General features: G+C 40.9%; 1 protein-coding gene across 3 annotated transcripts in view; it reads right to left on the bottom strand.

Moving 5' to 3' along the window:
* Window positions 1-6,721: 6,721 nt before the first annotated feature.
* The window catches only part of cers6 (ceramide synthase 6), a 256,821-nt gene continuing 244,533 nt past the window's right edge, over window positions 6,722-19,009 (bottom strand). For 2 of the 3 annotated variants that reach the window (XM_072579520.1, XM_072579522.1), the window contains 3 exons: window positions 12,515-12,671; window positions 10,346-10,369; window positions 6,722-7,099 (listed from right to left, as the gene is read on the bottom strand). In XM_072579520.1, the coding sequence (XP_072435621.1) occupies window positions 6,956-7,099; window positions 10,346-10,369; window positions 12,515-12,671 (325 nt within the window). In that variant the 3' untranslated portion in view covers window positions 6,722-6,955. The remainder of the gene's footprint in view (window positions 7,100-10,345; window positions 10,370-12,514; window positions 12,672-19,009) is intronic. The other variant, XM_072579521.1, reaches the window with a different exon arrangement.

Raw genomic sequence — 19,009 nt, 5'->3', positions numbered from 1 at the left:
TGTTGCGCCGATCCAAGCCCACCTAACCTACACTAGCCCACTATCCTCCATATGTCTATCCAATGCCCGTTTAAATGCCCATAAAGATGGAGAGTCCACCACTGCTACTGGCAGGGCATTCCATGAACTCCCGAGTCGCTGAGTAAAGAATCTACCACTAACATCTGTCCTATACCTACCACCCCTTAATTTAAAGCTATGCCCCCTCGTAATAGCAGACTCCATACGTGGAAAAAGGTTCTCATGGTCAACTCTATCAAAACCCCTAATCATCTTGTACACCTCTATCAAGTCACCCCTAAACCTTCTTTTCTCCAATGAAAACAGCCCCAAGTGCCTCAGCCTTTCCTCATACGATCTTCCTACCATACCAGGCAACATCCTGGTAAACCTCCTCTGCACCCGTTCCAGTGCCTCCATATCCTTCCTATAGTATGGTGACCAAAATTGCACACAATACTCCAGATGCGGCCGCATCAGAGTTTTATACAACTGCAACATGACCTCAGGACTCTGGAATTCAATTCCTCTACCAATAAAAGCCAGTACGCCATATGCCTTCTTCACCGCACTATTTACCTGTGTGGCAACTTTCAGAGATCTGTGCACATGGACACCAAGATCCCTCTGCTCATCCACACGACCAAGTACCCGACCATTAGCCCAGTACCCCATCTTTTTGTTACTCATACCAAAGTGAATCACCTCACACTTACCCACATTGAACTCCATTTGCCACCTTTCTGCCCAGCTCTGCAGCTTATCTATATCCCGCTGTAACCTGACACATCCTTCCTCCCTGTCAACAACTCCACCGACTTTCGTATCATCCGCAAACTTGCTCACCCAGCCTTCTAGCCCCTCCTCCAGGTCATTTATAAAAATGACAAACAGCAATGGTCCCAAAACAGATCCTTGCGGAATACCGCTAGTAACGGCACTCCAAGATGAACCTTTACCATCAACTACTACCCTCTGTCTTCTTCCAGCCAGCCAATTCCTTATCCAAACCTCCAACTCACCCTCAATGTCATACCTCCGTATTTTTTGCAGTAGCCTACCATGGGGAACCTTATCAAACGCCTTACTAAAATCCATATACACCATATCTACCGCTTTACCCTCATCCACCTCCTTAGTCACCTTCTCAAAGAATTCAATAAGGTTTGTGAGGCATGATCTGCCCTTCACAAAACCATGCTGACTATCCTTGATCACATTATTCCTATCTAGATGTTCATAAATCCTATCCCTTACAATTCTCTCTTAAGACTTTGCCCACAACAGAAGTGAGACTCACCGGCCTATAGTTACTAGGGTTATCCCTACTCCCCTTCTTGAACAAGGGAACCACATTTGCTATCCTCCAGTCTTCTGGCACTATTCCTTAGACGAGGACATAAAAATCAAGGCCAATGGCTCTGCAATCTCCTCCTTTGCTTCCCAGAGAATACTAGGATAAATGCCATCAGGCCCAGGGGACTTATCTATTTTCACCCTTTCCAGAATTTCCAACACCTCTTCCCTACATACCTCAAAGCTGTCCATTCTAATTAATTGTGACTCAGTATTCACATTGGCAACAATGTCCTGTTCCTGAGTGAATACTGACAAAAAGTATTCATTTAGTGTCTCCCCAATCTCTTCAGCCTCCACACGCAACTTCCCACTACTATCCTTGACTGGACCTATTCCTACCCTAGTCTTTCTTTTATTCCTGACATACCTATAGAAAGCCTTTGGGTTTTCCCTAATCCTACCAACTAAGGACTTTTCATGTCCCCTCCTTGCTGCTCTTAGCTTTCTCTTCAGATCCTTCCTGGCTACCTTATAACAATCGCCCCAAGTGAACCTTCACGCCTCATCTTTACATAGGCCGCCCTCTTCCCTTTAACAAGGGATTCCAATTCCTTATTAAACCACGGCTCCCTCACACGACCCTTTCCTCCCTGCCTGACAGGTATATACTTATCAAGGACACTCAATAGTTGCTCCTTGAACAAGCTCCACATATCAATTACGCCTTTGCCTTGAAGCCTACTTTTCCAAGCCACGCATCCTAAGTCGTGCCTCACCGCATCATAATTTCCCTGCCCCCAGCTATAAATGTTGCCCTGCAGTGCACACTTATCCCTCTCCATCAGTAGAGTAAAAGTCACCGAATTGTGGTCACTGTCCCCAAAGTGCTCACCTACCTCCAATTCTAACACCTGGCCTGGTTCGTTACCCAGAACCAAATCCAGTATGGCCTCCCCTCTTGTTGGCCTGTCTACATATTGTGTCAGGAAACCCTCCTGCACACATTGGACAAACACCGACCCATCTAACGAACTCAAGCTATAGCTTTCCCAGTCAATATCAGGAAAGTTAAAGACCCCATAACAACCACCCTATTACTTTCACTCTTCTCCTCAATCATCCTCGCAATCCTTTCTTCTACGTCTCTAAGACTATTAGGAGGCCTGTAGAAAACTCCTAACAGGGTGACCTCACCTTTCCTATTCCTAACCTCAACCCAAACTACCTCAGATAGTGAGTCTTCATCCATCGTCCTTTCCACCGCTGTAATACTATCTTTGACAAGCAATGCCACACCTCCCCCTCTTTTACCCCCACCTCTGACCCTACTAAAACATTTAAACCCTGGAACCTGCAACAGCCAATCCTGTCTCTGTTCTACCCATGTCTCCGTAATAGCCACAACATCGAAATCCCAGGTACCAACCCACGCTGCAAGTTCACCTACCTTATTTCGTATACTTCTTGCATTGAAGTATACACACTTCAAGCCACTTTCCTGTTTACAGGCACCCTCCTTTGAGATTGATGCCATGTTCCTAACCTCCCTACACTCCAGGTCCTGCACCCTAAAGCTACAGTCTAGGTTCCCATGCCCCTGCAGAGTTAGTTTAAACCCCCCCCCCAAGAGCACTAGCAAACCTCCCCCCAAGGATACTGGTGCCCCTCAGGTTCAGGTGTAGACCATCCTGTTTATAGAGGTCCCACCTTCCCCAGAAAGAACCCCAGTTATCCAGAAACTGGAATCCCTCCCTCCTGCACCATCCCTGTAGCCACGCATTTAACTGTTCTCTCTCCCTATTCCTCGACTCTCTATCAAGTGGAAAGTGAAACAAGTTGAAGTCTGGGCTGTCAATGACTGCCTTGCAGCTGCTTAAAGACTGATTGTCATTTGCTTGATATCACTCAGGAATGATTCTACATGACATTTTGCTAGATAGCGTACGACTCGACATTGCCTCTTGACAACAAACCCAACCTATGGGTGTAAAATAAGTTGTTACTGAACATTTTGGGGTGCTTCTGGAGATTTGAGTGGTCTTTTGAGACACGTGAAGAGAATCTGGGAGTGGCAAACACAACCCTCAACACTACCACTTATTAACTTTTTTCCAGCAGCTCCTAATAATTTTCAAATACCCTTAAAACACATCCATATCTCCTTCACTCCTGCACACCCATACTATCCCATCCTACCTCGAATTACTCAATGCACAGCACTTGTAAAGTCAGGGTCAATTTACCATTAAAGCCAGATTCCTAATATGCACCACAGAAGTGAAAACATATTTATCCAATCAAAGTGAAATTTGAAAATGTAAAAACATTTTTCATGTACCTTTCAAAATGTTCCAGAGTCTACACCATGCTTTCCATTTTTTTCACAAATTTTCAAAATCATCTTGTTTTTAAGGAGCTTCCATTATCCCATAGCACTAGTCTGAAATGGTGTGCAGGAAGAAATATATTTATAGCCTATTTAAAATAGGCACCCCACCTGCAGAGGGGGGTGCTGTGTGTGTTTTGCACAGTAGACGTTCCCAATAGCTAAAAGGCCAGAAGGAAATGCTGCAAGATCAGAAAACCAGATTTCCTCCAAAAAAAGGTGTCAATATTCATACATCAAAGTGCACCTCTGAATCCAGACAGAAATTTAGCTAACTCAGCCAAGATTTCATCCACACTTTATCTATTTTTTAATAAAGGGTATAATTGTATTAAAAGCAGTTCAGAGAACATTGACTTAATTCATTTCTATGAATAAGGTGTTTTTTTAGAAATACTGGTTGAACAGATTGTGCCTATGCCTATTGGAGTGTAGAAGATTGAGAGGTGATCTTGTTGAAACATGTAAAATCCTGAGGACAGCTTGTAGAAGTCACCTCAAGGCACAAGAGAATTGCCATCAGTGGTGCGGCTACAAGATACTTCAAGTCCAGTGCCAAGAAAGGTTATCCAAGCAGCTTGTTGTCCCAAGTCAACTTGCCTTCCATTGAAACACTGATAAATGTTGAATCTGATTTCTCTCCGCAGATGCTGCCAGACCTGCTGGGCCTTTTCAGCAATTTCTCTTTTTGTTACTCATAACACTCAGCAGGACATATTGTTTGTGTACCTAATGCGTGACTTCTGAAATGACTGCTTTACTTGCAACTCATTCATGCAGGAAACCCTAACGAGGACAATGGGAATGATTCAGGGATGTCCTCAAAGCATCCTTCAAGAGATCAGGCATATCTGCCAACTCAACTTCATAACCTAGAAATCTTTATACAACAAATACTTATCAACTTCTATTTTGAAAACTCCAAAAAAGTGAGAAGTCCAATGCAGTCTGCGTTTGATACCAGCACCTTCCAATCTTCCCACCAGCCTTCAAGTAAAGGAATAATAATTCCTGATAAAGAAATTAAAGAACTCACTGGAAAATGAGACTCCACAAGTAGCCTCATCTTTAAATGAGGGGAAGCCCAGCACATCAATGCATTAAAAAAAAAGCTGAAGCATTTGCAACAGTCATCAGCCTGAACAGTTGAGTGGATAACCATAGATACAAGTCTTCAGCCATTTCAGTTCATTCTTCACGATATCAAGAAAAGGATGGATGCATTGGGTACTGCAATGGTGCCTTGGTAACATTCCAGCAATAGTATTTAAACTCATGCTCTAGAACTTGTTGCAACACCAACCAAGCAGTTCCACAATACAGTCAGTTCTGCTGTGATGCAATAGTTCTGTTCTCATGCAATTTTGTGTAATAAGAAAATCTCATAATAGAAGCACTATTTAAACGAATGGGGCCGGAATCGTTATAACCAATACACGCTTTAAAACTTGGCGCTTTAGAAAGGGTGTCCCCAATTCGTCGATCGTGTTATAGCGAATTTGTGTTAATGAAACACTTTCTAGCAGAATGCCCTGTACTTTCTTGACATCCAAAACTTTCTCCACAACAGTATGCACCGTCTACAAGATGCACCTTCAACAACACCTTTCTAACCCATGAGCACTTCCATTCAGAAGGGCATGAGCAGCAGATACATGAGAACATTATCACCTGCGTGTCTCTGTCCAAGTCACCCACATCCTGACTTGGAAATGTGTTGCTGTTCCTTCAGTGTTGCTGGATCAAAATCATGGAACTTCCTCCCTTCCTATTGACATTGTGAGTCTGCAGCGGCTCAAGAAAGCAGCTTATTAGCACCTTCTCATGGGCAACAAGGATTAGATTAGATTCCCCTACAGTGTGGAAACAGGCCCTTTGGCCCAACAAGTACACACTGACCCTCCAAAGAGTAACCCACCCAGACCCACCTCCCTCTGACCATTGCACCTAACAGTATGTGCATTTTAGCCTGGCCATTTCACCTGACCTGCAAATCTTTGGACTGTGGGAAGAAACCGGAGCACCCAGGGGAAACGCACGCAGACACGGGGAGAATGTGCAAACTCCACATAGACAGTGTGAATCTGGGTCTCTGGCGCTGTGAGGCAGCAGTGCTAACCACTGAGCCACCGTGCCACCCCAAGGGATTGGTGATAACTGTTGATACAGCCAGTAATGCCCATTTTCTATTAATGAGTAATAATTTGTATTCCTGATCTTCGAAAATGTTAACCTTCTTTGCTGCGACATGGTTGGGTCAGAAGTCAGTCAATTGAAATGAGAACTGGATGTATGCATTGTTTCCTTTATGATAGTAAATTCTAGGAATAACAAAGCATGGTTTAAGTGAATTATTTACATGTTATGTTTAATTTTATTACAACAAAGTATAAAGAAAACACATACTAGCCTATTCAACCCTCACGATGCTTTCTCTGGATAGCTACCCATACATTTCTTTCTATCCTGTGTTTTTCCTTGGGACATTGAAGGCCAGTCTCAATAGAGTTGGTTTGTTTCATCCTAATAAGGAACAAAATAGTTACATTTTGCATTGATGTTACACAGAAAGAAGTGTTTTTTTTTTATTTATCAGTTTCACAAATTGAAAGGTGATTGGACTGTTCCACAGAAACATACTTAAAGCAATCTTGTTATATAGTTTAGCACTTTGCCTCCAGCATTCAGATTTTGCTTACTTCCAGTGGGGAAAATGGCCTCTTTCAAATATCATTGAAATTTTGAAAGGAAATAACACAAAAGAAAGCATGGAACATATCACTACTGCTGGCTAAACCACAGTACTTGAGAGCTAGAAGTGGTCTACGAAATGTGACAGGTCACAAATTTCAGCAGATTGAGCTGTGCACAACATAATTAATCTATAATGGCTTTTACTCTTCCCAATGAATTACTGGCAGAGTAAACCACTGAAAATTCCCTTTTACCACAAATCTCAAACATATAAAAATAAATAATGTAATATACAAAGACAATACATATGAAAATACCATTCCCATTGAGTTAGACTACATATAGCATGCCAACATGTACATAATGTTTATTGTCATTCGTTCTCATACAGAAATGGCAGTGCACTATCAGAATGTTTGATATTTCTAAACCGTTATCTGATACTGAGATAGGTGATAAAACGCATTCAATAACACATTTTGTGAAATACTTCTTGGATCATATTTTCAGGCTGTGCGTGCCATACATACAATTAACAGGGTTGCAACACAATATAAGTACTTCCCATACAAATAACTAATGTTCCTCGGAATAAAGACCACTACTTAGGTAGCCATTTGTCCCATTGGTAGTGCTGTTATGTCCACTTTTTGACATAGAAGGTGTTGAATCTTCTTCGTCAGAGCTGGTTTCAATGTCACTTCGATCATCCTTTGATACCTGACATTGAAATTAGGAATGCAAGTTAGCCATGACAGCAAAGAGAATGCACTTTCTCACTGAAATAATCAGAGTGGAGTCATGCAAATCTAAAGCACAATACTGCATTCAGGAAGCCCAAATTAACATGGCAGCTGAGATGAATAGGTTGGATCAAAAACTATAGGAAATTGGTTAGTACGAACATAAAATTTATGACCATAAATTTACATAGAAAATAAAGAGTTAAGAGACTATAATCTAACAGGAAAATAGATAAGAAGTTTACAGGATTGGCAACTCATAATAAGCACTCTTGAAATTTAATATTTAATGCAAATATATCAGCTTTTTATTTCTGCTGTTTTAACAGACCATATTCAGATAGGAATATTAATGAGGTAAGCTGGGCATCAAAAAGATTTTTTAATGAGCAATAATCACCATTAATTGAAATTTTGTGGCTGCCTATTGTGAATCTCACTACTGCTTTTCATAAATATAAAAGATAAAATGAGATGCTTGCGAGATTGACCTAGACAGACTTCTCATCTGATTCTGGCACAAATATTGTTAAAGCCCATGTCATTCACCTCACCCTGTATGATTTAGCTATATAGTTCACAGGAAGCTGACGATACCCCTTTACTCACAAAAGAATGCAAGTTCAGCAAGTGATTTAAGATGGCAAAAGAACATTGGCGTTTATTGGAAGAGGAATGCACCTTTTGAAATTTTGCTACAGTTGTACTTTTGTTAGGCTGCATTTGGAGTGCTGCACACATTTTTGATCTTTTCACTTTAGAAAGAATATAACTGCATTAGAATTTCTTCAGAAAATATTCACTCAACTGATTTCCTGAGAAGAAAGGTTTGTTTTGTAAGGAAGGGTTGTACAGGTTTGACCTATGTTCATTGGCGTTTATATGAATGATAGTATGATCCACTAAAATACCAGGCCTGATTTTTACCATTGTAGAGAGTGTCTGAGCTGGGGTGATATGCTGGAATAAGTTGAGAAATCAATGTGACAACCCAAACTGATTTCTTATTTTGGGACTGAAGGGTAGTCCATAGTTTGCTCATGCACAATTTCTGGACAGAACTGGCCATTTAAATTATCAAAAAGATCTGATTTTGGAGTGCTTTGGAGTTTCTGAAACATGGAGTTTTACCCGTTGTGTATTGTTTTTGGATAGGTAAGATACCTGAGTAGACAGCTGAGGTACCTCTGGGAATGTGGTCCATGGATACCTGAGGAATGATGGCGATCAGGATCCTTTAGAGTGGACATCAAGTATTAGATTACTTACACCATGGAAACAGGCCCAACAAGTCCACACCGACCCGATGAAGTGCAACCCATCCAGACCCATTCCCCTACATTTACGGAAACTTTAGCATGGCCAATTCACCTAACCTGCACATTTTTGGACTGTGGGAGGAAACCGGAGCAAACCCACGCAGACACAGGGAGAATGTGCAAACTCCACACAGACAGTCGCCTGAGGCGAGAATTGAACCCGGGTCTCTGGTACTGTGAGGCAGCAGTGCTAACCACTGAGCCACCGTGCCACCCCAGTGTTGGGGAACATAAATCATTTGTGGGGAGGGATGGATGGATTAATATACTATTGTGGCTTGTCAACAGTGGAGAAGATTATTTGTAAAAGGTGTATAAAGCTCTTGGAATCGTCCATTTTGTTAAGAGTTGTCAAAAACTTCCATGAAATGTCAATGTGTGGCAATCTATCTACAAAAACGTGTTTTCATAAAGACAGCACTTTTCTCAATAGGCTGTATTCTGCAACCTAGACCTTTAAGTAACAGAACTGTATTTTTTTTCTCCCATGTGCATGGGTTGCTTAGGTACGTGAAGAGGGATAGAGTGGAAGTATGCACTAAGATAGAACAGTGACATGTGGTGCATGATGGATCGATAATGAGGTATAGGGTGGCAGATGAGAGGTTTTGGGCAATGTTCTCCCGAAGGCTCTGCACAGGCAAGCACTGAGTTCCAGTTCCAGAATTTGCTGCTGAAAAGAAAATTAGAGAGAATGCTGGTTATGTGTATGGACATCAGACATTAGGTTAGCAAGGGTGGCTTGGGTAGGGAACTGAGTGTGTGTGGGGATGAAGAGCATTGAGGGGTGGATAAATGTTTTATGTTTCTCCCCTTTGGTTCTACTCCTGGGACTCATTTGGCAGAGATAGCTCATCCTTTGGGATTGTGAAATAGCATACAATTGTGCAAAATGTATATTAACTTATTAAGACTGCCAACATTGTGAAGGACCTGAGCGACACAGTGGCTCATAGGACTCTAGTTTGATTCCATCCTTGGGTGACTGTCTATGTGGAGTTTGCACATTCTCTGCATGTCTGCATGGGTTTCCTCCAGGTGCTCTGGTTTCCTCCTGCAGTCTAAAGATTGCTGGTTAGGTAGATTGGACATGCTGTAGTATCCAGGGATGTGAAGGCTATGTTGATTAACCATGGCAAATGCAGCATTACAGGATAAGGTGGGGTGTGGACCTGGGTGAGAAAATTCAACAGTGCAGAATTGAAGGGCTGAACGATCTCTTCTGCACTGAAGGAATTCTATGGAACTTTTAAAAAAAGTGTGAAGCTAAAAGAAATATGCTTAGTATTTCAGAATGCCTCTTCTGATAAGTCATTGTAGGCTTATGCTGCTTGAATGATTTCCTCAGCTATCATTTTCACAATGAGGTGCCTATCAAATAAGCATTTTGATGGATAGCTCCAATTGTTTGCTGAATGGAAATTTCTTTTTCCCCATTGGGTACTGAGCACCTAAGTGAAACTTGACACCTCTCACCCACTGAGACCTGACACTTCCCTGCTGCCGGACCAGATACCCTTTACTGCTTCTGCAATTTGCTCAAAGCTTGCTAAATGTATCCTGTGGTTCCCAAAATCTTTCCTGCAGTGGCGCTACGAACAATTCATGATGCAATTAAAATCCAAACTGCAGCAAATAGAGATTTAAATTGTGATATTGCTGTCAATTCATGGTGTTTGAAACCTGTAGCCTTTATACTAAATATAACTCTGTGGTAAGTACTTATTATTGAATTATTATTGAAATGAATACATTTTGCTACAGTGAATGATTTACATATAAAATGAAATATGGCATCTATGGGAGCATTAAAAAAGATCACATTAAGAATAATGGGAAAAGAATAAAAACATTATTCTAATGATTAGGAAATGCATTTGGAGATTTTAACCAGTGAAACTTACATGTAAAGGATTCCATTTCCCAGCCTTTCAAGTTTGGACGAGGAAGAGATTAAACAAGTAGAATAAGAGAAAACATAGTTTGGCATGATATCTTCTGTACCACTATTCAAAGTTAATGAGCTACAATAACAATACTCAGCACTAGTGTATATAGGGCTGTGTTTTATGCACCTCCCAGGCTACAGGATTGAGGGCACATAAAATCCACAGATGGCCTTCATGTCACCTTTTATCTGCCTATTCCAACCTGTCTGAAATTTTGTAGGAGGTTGAGAGGTTTAGAGATTGTAGGCAGGCTTCCCCTTCCAAATGACTTTTTAGAAGTGGGTGGAGAACTCCACAGTACCTCTTAAAACACAACTCACAATTTTCTTGTAGGGTACCATAATCTCTCCTCAGTTCTGCCATATTACAGATGGGAACAAAGTAACAGAAGTTGTCATTCAATTGATTCATTGTTGATCTACCTACCTAGGTCAGTCCTGATGTTGGCCTCTTCCCATCACCCCCTACTTTTGCCTCATTATTAATAGGTTTCATATAAGTCCCAGAGGCCATCAATTCTTCTGCCTTAACACCTCACTCTCCTCCAATCAGGACTCTTCATGACCAGGACTTTTTGTTGCCCTACATAATGCCTTGTGATATGCATTAATTTTTTCATGTATTGGAGACTCCAAACAAATATAGGTTGTTCTTGTTTTTACCGTAATGATCAGTTGATCAGAACTGAAGCGTTTCGATAGAACCTTTTTTTATTTTAAGTCTGCAAACAACTTGTAGATTAGATACCAATACAAATTGTCAACAACATAATTTAGTTGTATTGCCAGCAATTTTGGGCATGTAAAAGAATCAAATCTAACAATTAGTGCCACTAGAACTTTAATTATTTGTCTGAGCAACCTCGCTTTCGTTTTGTTAGTCTATTTATTGACTTGATTTTTCTCTAATGTTGCCAAGACCTAGAAGAAATAGCTGGGCTATGTCATTTGGTACACTGAATACAGTTGTACAGAAAGCTAGTGACTATATTTAAACACAAATTTAACCTAGCTGTTTAAAAATCAATGATGGTACTGCAGAATCAAAATGGCGAATATTTCAGCAAAAAAAGATTTTAATTTAACACTCTTTAAAATTCATAATTCCTGATTATGACATTACCAAAGCAAAGAGGTAGGAAGATTTCACAAAAAAGAGAAACAGATTGTTTTTGGGAAAATATGGCCTCAACTTTGGAAGGAGAGAGAGGGGAAGTGTCATTCTAGCTGGTGTGGGGTTGGTGGTGGGGGTGGGGGGGGAGATGGGGGTAAGGATTGGGAGAGATGGAAGGTGGAGACATCAGAGGCACATGGTGCACTGCAAAATTGAACAGGAGATTTCAATCTCATTATTTCCTGCTCAGGGGGAAATTTGACAGTCCAATTGACAGACTGACCACCTAGGAGATAGCGAGGAATGCAGATGCCGGAGAGTCAGAGTTGATAAAGTGTGGCTCTGGAAAAAGCACAGCAGGTCAGACAGTGTCCAAGGAGCAGAAGAGTCGACTCTCCTGCTCCTCGGATGTTGCCTGACCTGCTGTGATTTTTCCAGATTGACCATCTTCCAGATGAATGGTGATGTGTCCAATGATAGTAAAAGGACATGGCTGAGGACTGTTCAGAATGCTTCCAAATAGACCAAAACTATCAAAGTTTGGCAGGAGGACCTTGGAACACAACCATTGGGAGGGGAGAAAAAGGCAAAAATTGGGGTTGGGGTCAATCTTGGTAGTGGTGAAAGGGTATAATCAGCGGTTGAGAGTCTGGAGGTAAATGCTTTTGTTCCTCCTGGACAGGCAGTGTTTTAAAAAGGACCTAACTGCTTAATCACTACTTAGATCTCTTTTTGGCTTCCAAAATTTCTTTGGGTAACCCAACTGACTGGCACTCCAGTCATACTTTTCAGTTCTAATTGAAGACATTAAGATCAGTTGCAATGCTGCTATTTGCAGGGGTTGAAATGCAAGTTGGTTTTCAGATGACTGGAAGTAGCTGAGTTATAGAGATGGCTACTTTATTAAATACTGTGGCACAACATATTGCAACATATATCCAGGTCTCCTTAGCAGACTTAACAGATTTCCAGGATCCACAGTAGTTTGCTGTTGTATGAAGGAGAACATACCTTTCCTTTAGCAATAGCTTTGCAAGTGATCCTTATGATGAGATATGACCAGAAACTATGCAACAGCTGAAGCAGCAATAAAAGCAAGTTGAAAATCCACCATGATGGGTATGGACCAACAATCTCCCAGCTTTCAAATAAAGTAGTATTTAATATCCTGAAACGAAACAAACTTTTTCAGCAAGCAATGCATTTGTAAATCTAATTAGTTAATTATCTACTTTAGAAAAAAGAATACACCGCTGTCTTCATGAACATACTCTTGATAAGCTCACTACTTCATACAACACAACTAACGCAGCAAGCCATTAATAGCAGCTTGCCTAATCCCCTTTTCACTCAGAGTCAGTATCAATACTTCATTGTTTAGAATATATAATATCATTTAACATTTCAATGTGTTGCAGTTTTTTGCTATCCTTTAGTCTCTACCTGTACTATAAACTACATTTTGTAAAGATATGAGTAAAAATTATTTATGAAATAAAATTAACAAGTTTGTTAGTAAATTGGGGTCACTATTGTCAAGTTCTCACTAGGTAGGAATTAATGGCCGAAAGGAAACTTTCCATCTATCCTGGAAGTCCATGGATAGGACAATATTAAAATAATTTCAAACTGCAGATGACAGAAAGTAATGTAGATTATATTACATTACAGTGTGGAAACAGGCCCTTCGGCCCAACAAGTCCACACTGACCCGCTGAAGCGCAACCCACCCACACCCCTACATTTATCCCTCACCTAACACTACGGGCAATTTAGCATAGCCAGTTCACCTGACCTGCACATCTTTGTGACTGTGGGAGGAAATCGGAGTACCCGGAGTACCCCCACGCAGACACAGGGAGAACGTGCAAACTCCACACAGTTAATTGCCTGAGGCGGGAATTGAACCTGGATCTCTGGCGCTGGGAGGCAGCAGTGCTAACCACTGTGCCACCGTGCCACCCAAATTTATGATTAGTTAATTTGGCACTTTTAATTTGAACTTTCCTGTCTATATTTGTATAAACCTTTCCTTCGAAACAAGCTAGGTATCAAATACATTTATCTATAATTAGTTCTTTTGAAAACAAATTCTCTGTGCTCCAAAAAGCTTGTTACTTTATCTACTCGGCACAACGCCTTCAATAAATGGCTCATTGGCCGGTCTTTACATCCTTGGATTGATCTATGGTCTGTTTCTTATCCTTATGTTGCCTCTCAGAGACATCAGGGTGAAATGGTCCATATGCGAAATAAGCTCATTGCCATTTTGCTTGATTGCACAAGTTTTATTTTCCACTTGGCTTGGAAAATATTGCCAAGATTTCCGATTTCAAACCAAATGCTGGTGGTTGTGAAACCAGGAAATGGGTCTCTTATATCATGAACTTCAGCAGATGATGATCTGGTATTGTGAGAAATGGATTCTTGATTCATTTAGTCAGGGTCCTAGTGCAATCTTTCACACCAATAACCCAAATACATCAGCACAGCTTCCATATATGTGCTGATGATGCCCACCTATATCTCTCCATCACCTACTCCAATTTCTCCACTGCCTCTATTTGTCAAATTTCTCTAACATGCAACATTTGGATTAGCTAAAGTTTTCTTGAGCTGAAATCTCAAGTGATTGAAGCTGGCATTCCTTCATTTGAACCTCAAGCCCTTGTTACTGATTTTATCTTTACCAGTCACTGTGATAGGTAACTAAACTGTGTCATCCTCTGGATGTAGGTTTGCTTGCTGAGCTGGAAGGTTCATTTCCAGATGTTTCATCACCCTATTAGGTAACATCTTCAGTGAGCCTTAGAAGAAGCACTGCACATGATTCCTGCTTTCTATTTATATTTTTTTTGGCTTGGTGACATCACTTCCTGTGATGATGTCATTTCATGTGACAATGTTATTTCTGCTTGTTTTTCTCAGTGGGTAGCAGATGGGGTCTAACTCGAATGGTTTGTTGATAGAGTTCCGGTCTATTGTGTCATCCTCTCTATTGTATTTGATACTGAACTGAGATTTCAAGCCCAAGTGTTCTCTATCACATAGACTATCAGTCCCTCACTGTAAGACTTGTCATATCCACCCCCAACTCAACTCAATTATTGTTGTCATCCTCAACTACCTTAAACTTCAGATCATCCAAATCTCAGTACCTATATTCCCTAGCTCCCAAGTAACTATCACATAATATAGTATTTGCCCATACAGTGTCCATCCCTGCAATGTCACAATTTTGACATTTTCATTGTGCTTTTTGAATTTTTTCATTACCTTCCTGACATATCTCCCTTTCTCTACAATAATCTCATTGAATTTAGTACTCTTACTCAGGTTTATTGTTCATCTTACCTTTTGTCTAATGATCGTAGCTGCAGTTTGAACTGCTCAGGTCTCATGAACTGGAATTCTCCCTCTATTACCTTGTCACTAATCTGTACTTCTTTCAGATGCCCCTTACAGTTCAATTCTTTGAGCAAGCCTTTGGTTGCCCCTCATAAAATGTCAAGTCTGAAGGTATCAAACACTACAAAAGCAGATGAGCTGAAGCATAGCAGAGCCAGGTGACATTACAGAGGTGGATATAAGTGAGGCTGCAAATTTGTGGTCAAAAGCTCATCTACCAAACCTGACACCAACTTGTTTTTTCAACCAGTGGAAAAATGCCAGAAAGAAGGATGGAGTCAGTGTCAAGCGGTAAGAAGTTTTGGTTGGTAGCGTAAGCAACCTTTATCTGAAGGAAATTTCTGCATGTCCAGTATCAGGTATTAGGTAAGCAGTCTGATAATTTAAAGGTAATGGAGACGTTTATAGGCGTGGTGATGAATCAGAGCTGGGTGTTGTCAATGTTTAGGTCAAAAAGAGCAATGTGCTTTTGGATGATGTTATGGATGGACAGCATGTAGATGAGGAGTAAGAAGAGGCCAGTCAGCTGGATCAGAATGTAGTGACTCAAATGTAGAGTGCCAGGAACAGAGGCCATAGATTTAATGTTCATTGATCTGGATAGGTCAGTGGATTTGGATATTGGCAGTCATTAGAAAAGATTAAGGGAGCCAAGAGCTGTTTTTTGAGAAAATGTTTGATAGTGGGAGATTTGAAGGAGGCAGACAGTACCTAAAAAAAGAAAAGTTCACAATATGGGGATATGGAAGGGAAGTGAAAAGTCAACGGTTTAGTGAGGACAATATCAAGAGAACGTGAAGTGGGTTTCATGTAAAAGATAAGCTCAAGATAACAGAGAAACTCAAAATGTGTTGGGTTCAGGGCTCATGTAGATGAAGCATAAAGAATGTTTAACCCAACATGTTTTGGAAGGCAAGTGACAGAAACAGCTTATCAGATATCTCAATCATTGTGAAGTTTCTTACCCTTAATGTTACAGCTGAGAGTGAAAGAGGTGTTGAGTATTTAAGAAGATGGTTTGTCGTAAAGATGTCAGCGGTTATGTTTGCATTCCAGGATGATGATGTAAGATGGGACCTTTCAAGCTTGCGTTTGAGAATGTAATAGACTGAAAATGAGGGCTGTACCTGGGAAACAGCCAGGTTGAAAAAGACAGTGATGGTTTTAATAGGGATTAGGGCTTCAAAGGAGACGTGAGGGTAAGATTGAATGTATTGGTTCTGCAGAAATACAACGGTGAAAAATAACCACAGATTCAGGAAGATTTTCCTAAGTACAGTTGTAAATGAGTTGGAAAGTTTATTTCTGAGCTGGACATAGAAGGAAATGTAGCTGGGAGGAGGAAGGAGGATGTTGGTATAGAACAATAGAAGGAAAAGTTAAGGGATAATTTTATCTATGATTGATACAATGTGAGTAGCAAGGCCACATAAAAGGGCAAGGTCAGACAAATGGGCATGACTACGGATTAGGAAGTTTACATGGAGGGGGAGGGTAAGGCAGCATAGGAACTCCAAGGAGAAAGGACATGAGATTGAAATTACTGCGAATAAGAAGACACTCAGTGGAACTTTTGAGGAAGGAAAGCAGTGAAGATATTGTGGTCAGAAACATTTTATTATGCTTGGTTAAATAAGAGGTGAGAGAGTGGAACAAACTGAAATACATGGTAGCTGCCAGAAACTAAGAAAGTGGATAAAGTACGGCTTTGGTGAAGAAATCATCTGGGCAGGCCAAGGGGGTGGGCTTCTATTGGCAGATAGTGGCATGATCCCATATCCAGGTTTCATTTAAAGCTATGATATTGAAGCAATTAGCCACATTGAGTTCATGGATAGCAAAGGCCTTTTTACAAGTATACTGACATTCTGAAGGTACAGTGACTTGTGATGGGATACCGGTCTCTGTGGAGTTATTTCAGCACGTTAGCAACTTTTAAGGCATTTCTTGATAGACACATGAACGGGGGGTGAAAACATGGATAAAAACTTCGTATCGGCAATAAGTAACAGGTCTAAGTAAGGATTAGGAATTGGCACAGGTTTGGTGGGCTGAAGAGCCTGTGCTGTATTGCGAGGAATAAGACAACAAGGGAAAAGAAAAACATTCAGGAATTTCTGGTCAATAGATCACTATCAGAATCTGTTCAGAACATTCAGCAACACTTTGTACATGGAAGACAGTGCATGTTTGGGTATTTTACCCTACCTATTCTTTGAAATTTTAAAACTCTTCTGAATAAAACTGATGTCCACTGTTAGACACAATTTGTATACATATAGGCAGCAATAAAGCTGCACAACATTTTCAAAAGTTTGGATGCTTGTTATTCAATTTATTAGAAACAGTTTCTGTTCCTATTTCCTAACCCCTTCACTACCCTCAGTTGAAGAGTCTCAAATAGCTCACTATTTGTATGGTAAATATCATGGTCATTAAATGTAAAGTGACTTGAAGATTATTAAAAATAATCCAGAGTCCGAGCCTAATGTTCTTGGGACAAAGGTTCAAATCCCACAATGGCACATGACGATATTTGAATTCAATAAAGTCTGCGGTTAAAAAGTACGCCACGTAACAATGCTGACTGTCATAGAAAAATCTGGTTCACTAATGTCCTTTAGGGAAGGACATCTATCATTCATATCTTACCAGGCCTGCATAATATCATAATAATGTGGTTGGTTCTTTACTATCCTCTGAAATAGCCTAGAAAGCAAATACGTTCAAGGGAAACTAGTGATGGGCAACAAATGTTGGCCTTGCCAATTTTCACATACCATAAGAATTACTCAAGAAACAATGGTCAAATCCTGCAAAGAACTAGATCATATAGCTGATTTGGAAACAATCAAATACCCATCACATAGGATATCACCTGATGAAGGAGCGACGCTCCGAAAGCTAGTGTGCTTCCAATTAAACCTGTTGGACTATAACCTGGTTTTGTGTGATTTTTAACTTTGTATAAGGACAGATCTGGTTATGCCTTACATTTGTCAAAGTAAAAAGAGGGTCCCAGAGGATTGGAAAATTACTAATGCAACTTCCTGTTTAAGATGGGAAGTCAAAAGATGGGAAATTACAAGTCGATTAGCCTGACCTTGGTCGTTGGTAAGATTTTGGAGACCATTTGAAGGATGAGATTTCTGTATACTTGGAAGTGCATGGTAAAATAGGGCAAAGTCAGCATGGTTTCATCAAGGGGACGTCATGCCTGACAAATTTGTTAGACTTCTCTGAGGAGGTAACCGGCAGGTTAGACAAAGGGCAGCCAATGGATGTTATCTATCTGGACTTCCAGAAGGCCTTTGATAAGGCGCCACATAGGAGTCTACTGAATAAGATAAGGGCCCATGTTATTACAAGCAAGGTGCTAGCATGAATAGAAGGTTGGCTGTCTGGCAGTAAGTAGAGAGTGGGAATAAAAGGATGCTCCTCAGGATGGTAGCTAATGGTAGCATTCTGGTTAGGTTTGCAGATGAGACAAAGATCAGGGGCAGGTAGTATTGAGAAGGTGGAGAGGCTCCAGAAGGTTTTAGACAGGTTAGGTAAGTGGGCAAAGACGTCGCAGCTGGAATACAACTTGGACAGAGGCAGAGACTATTTTCTAAGTATGGCGAAAATTTAGAAATCTTAAGTGCAGAGGGACATGGGAATCCTAGTCCAGGATTCTCTTAAGGTTACCTTGTAGGTTGAGTCAGTAGTTAGGAAAAAGTGAGGACTGCAGATGCTGGAGATAAGAGCCGGAAAATGTGTTGCTGGAAAAGCACAGCAGGTCAGGTAGCATCAAAGGAGCAGGAGAATCGACATTTCGGGCATAAGCCCTTCTTCAGGAATGAGGAGGGTGTGCCAAGCGGGCTAAGATAAAAGGAGGAGGGACTTGGGGGAGAGGCATTGGGAATGCAATAGGTGGAAGGAGGTTAGTGTGAGGGTGATAGGCCAGAGAGGGGTTGGGGTGTGGAGAGATCGGGGAAAAGATTGCAGGTCAAGAAGGCAGTGCTGTGTCCGAGGGTTGGGCCTGAGAAAAGGTGGGGGGAGGGGAAATGAGGAAGGTGGAGAAATCTGCATTTATCCCTTGCGGTTGGAGGGTTCCTA

Source organism: Chiloscyllium punctatum, chromosome 10 (assembly GCF_047496795.1).
Source record: "Chiloscyllium punctatum isolate Juve2018m chromosome 10, sChiPun1.3, whole genome shotgun sequence".
NCBI classification, from domain to species: Eukaryota; Metazoa; Chordata; class Chondrichthyes; order Orectolobiformes; family Hemiscylliidae; genus Chiloscyllium; species Chiloscyllium punctatum.
This window is presented reverse-complemented; position numbering and strand designations above follow the sequence as displayed.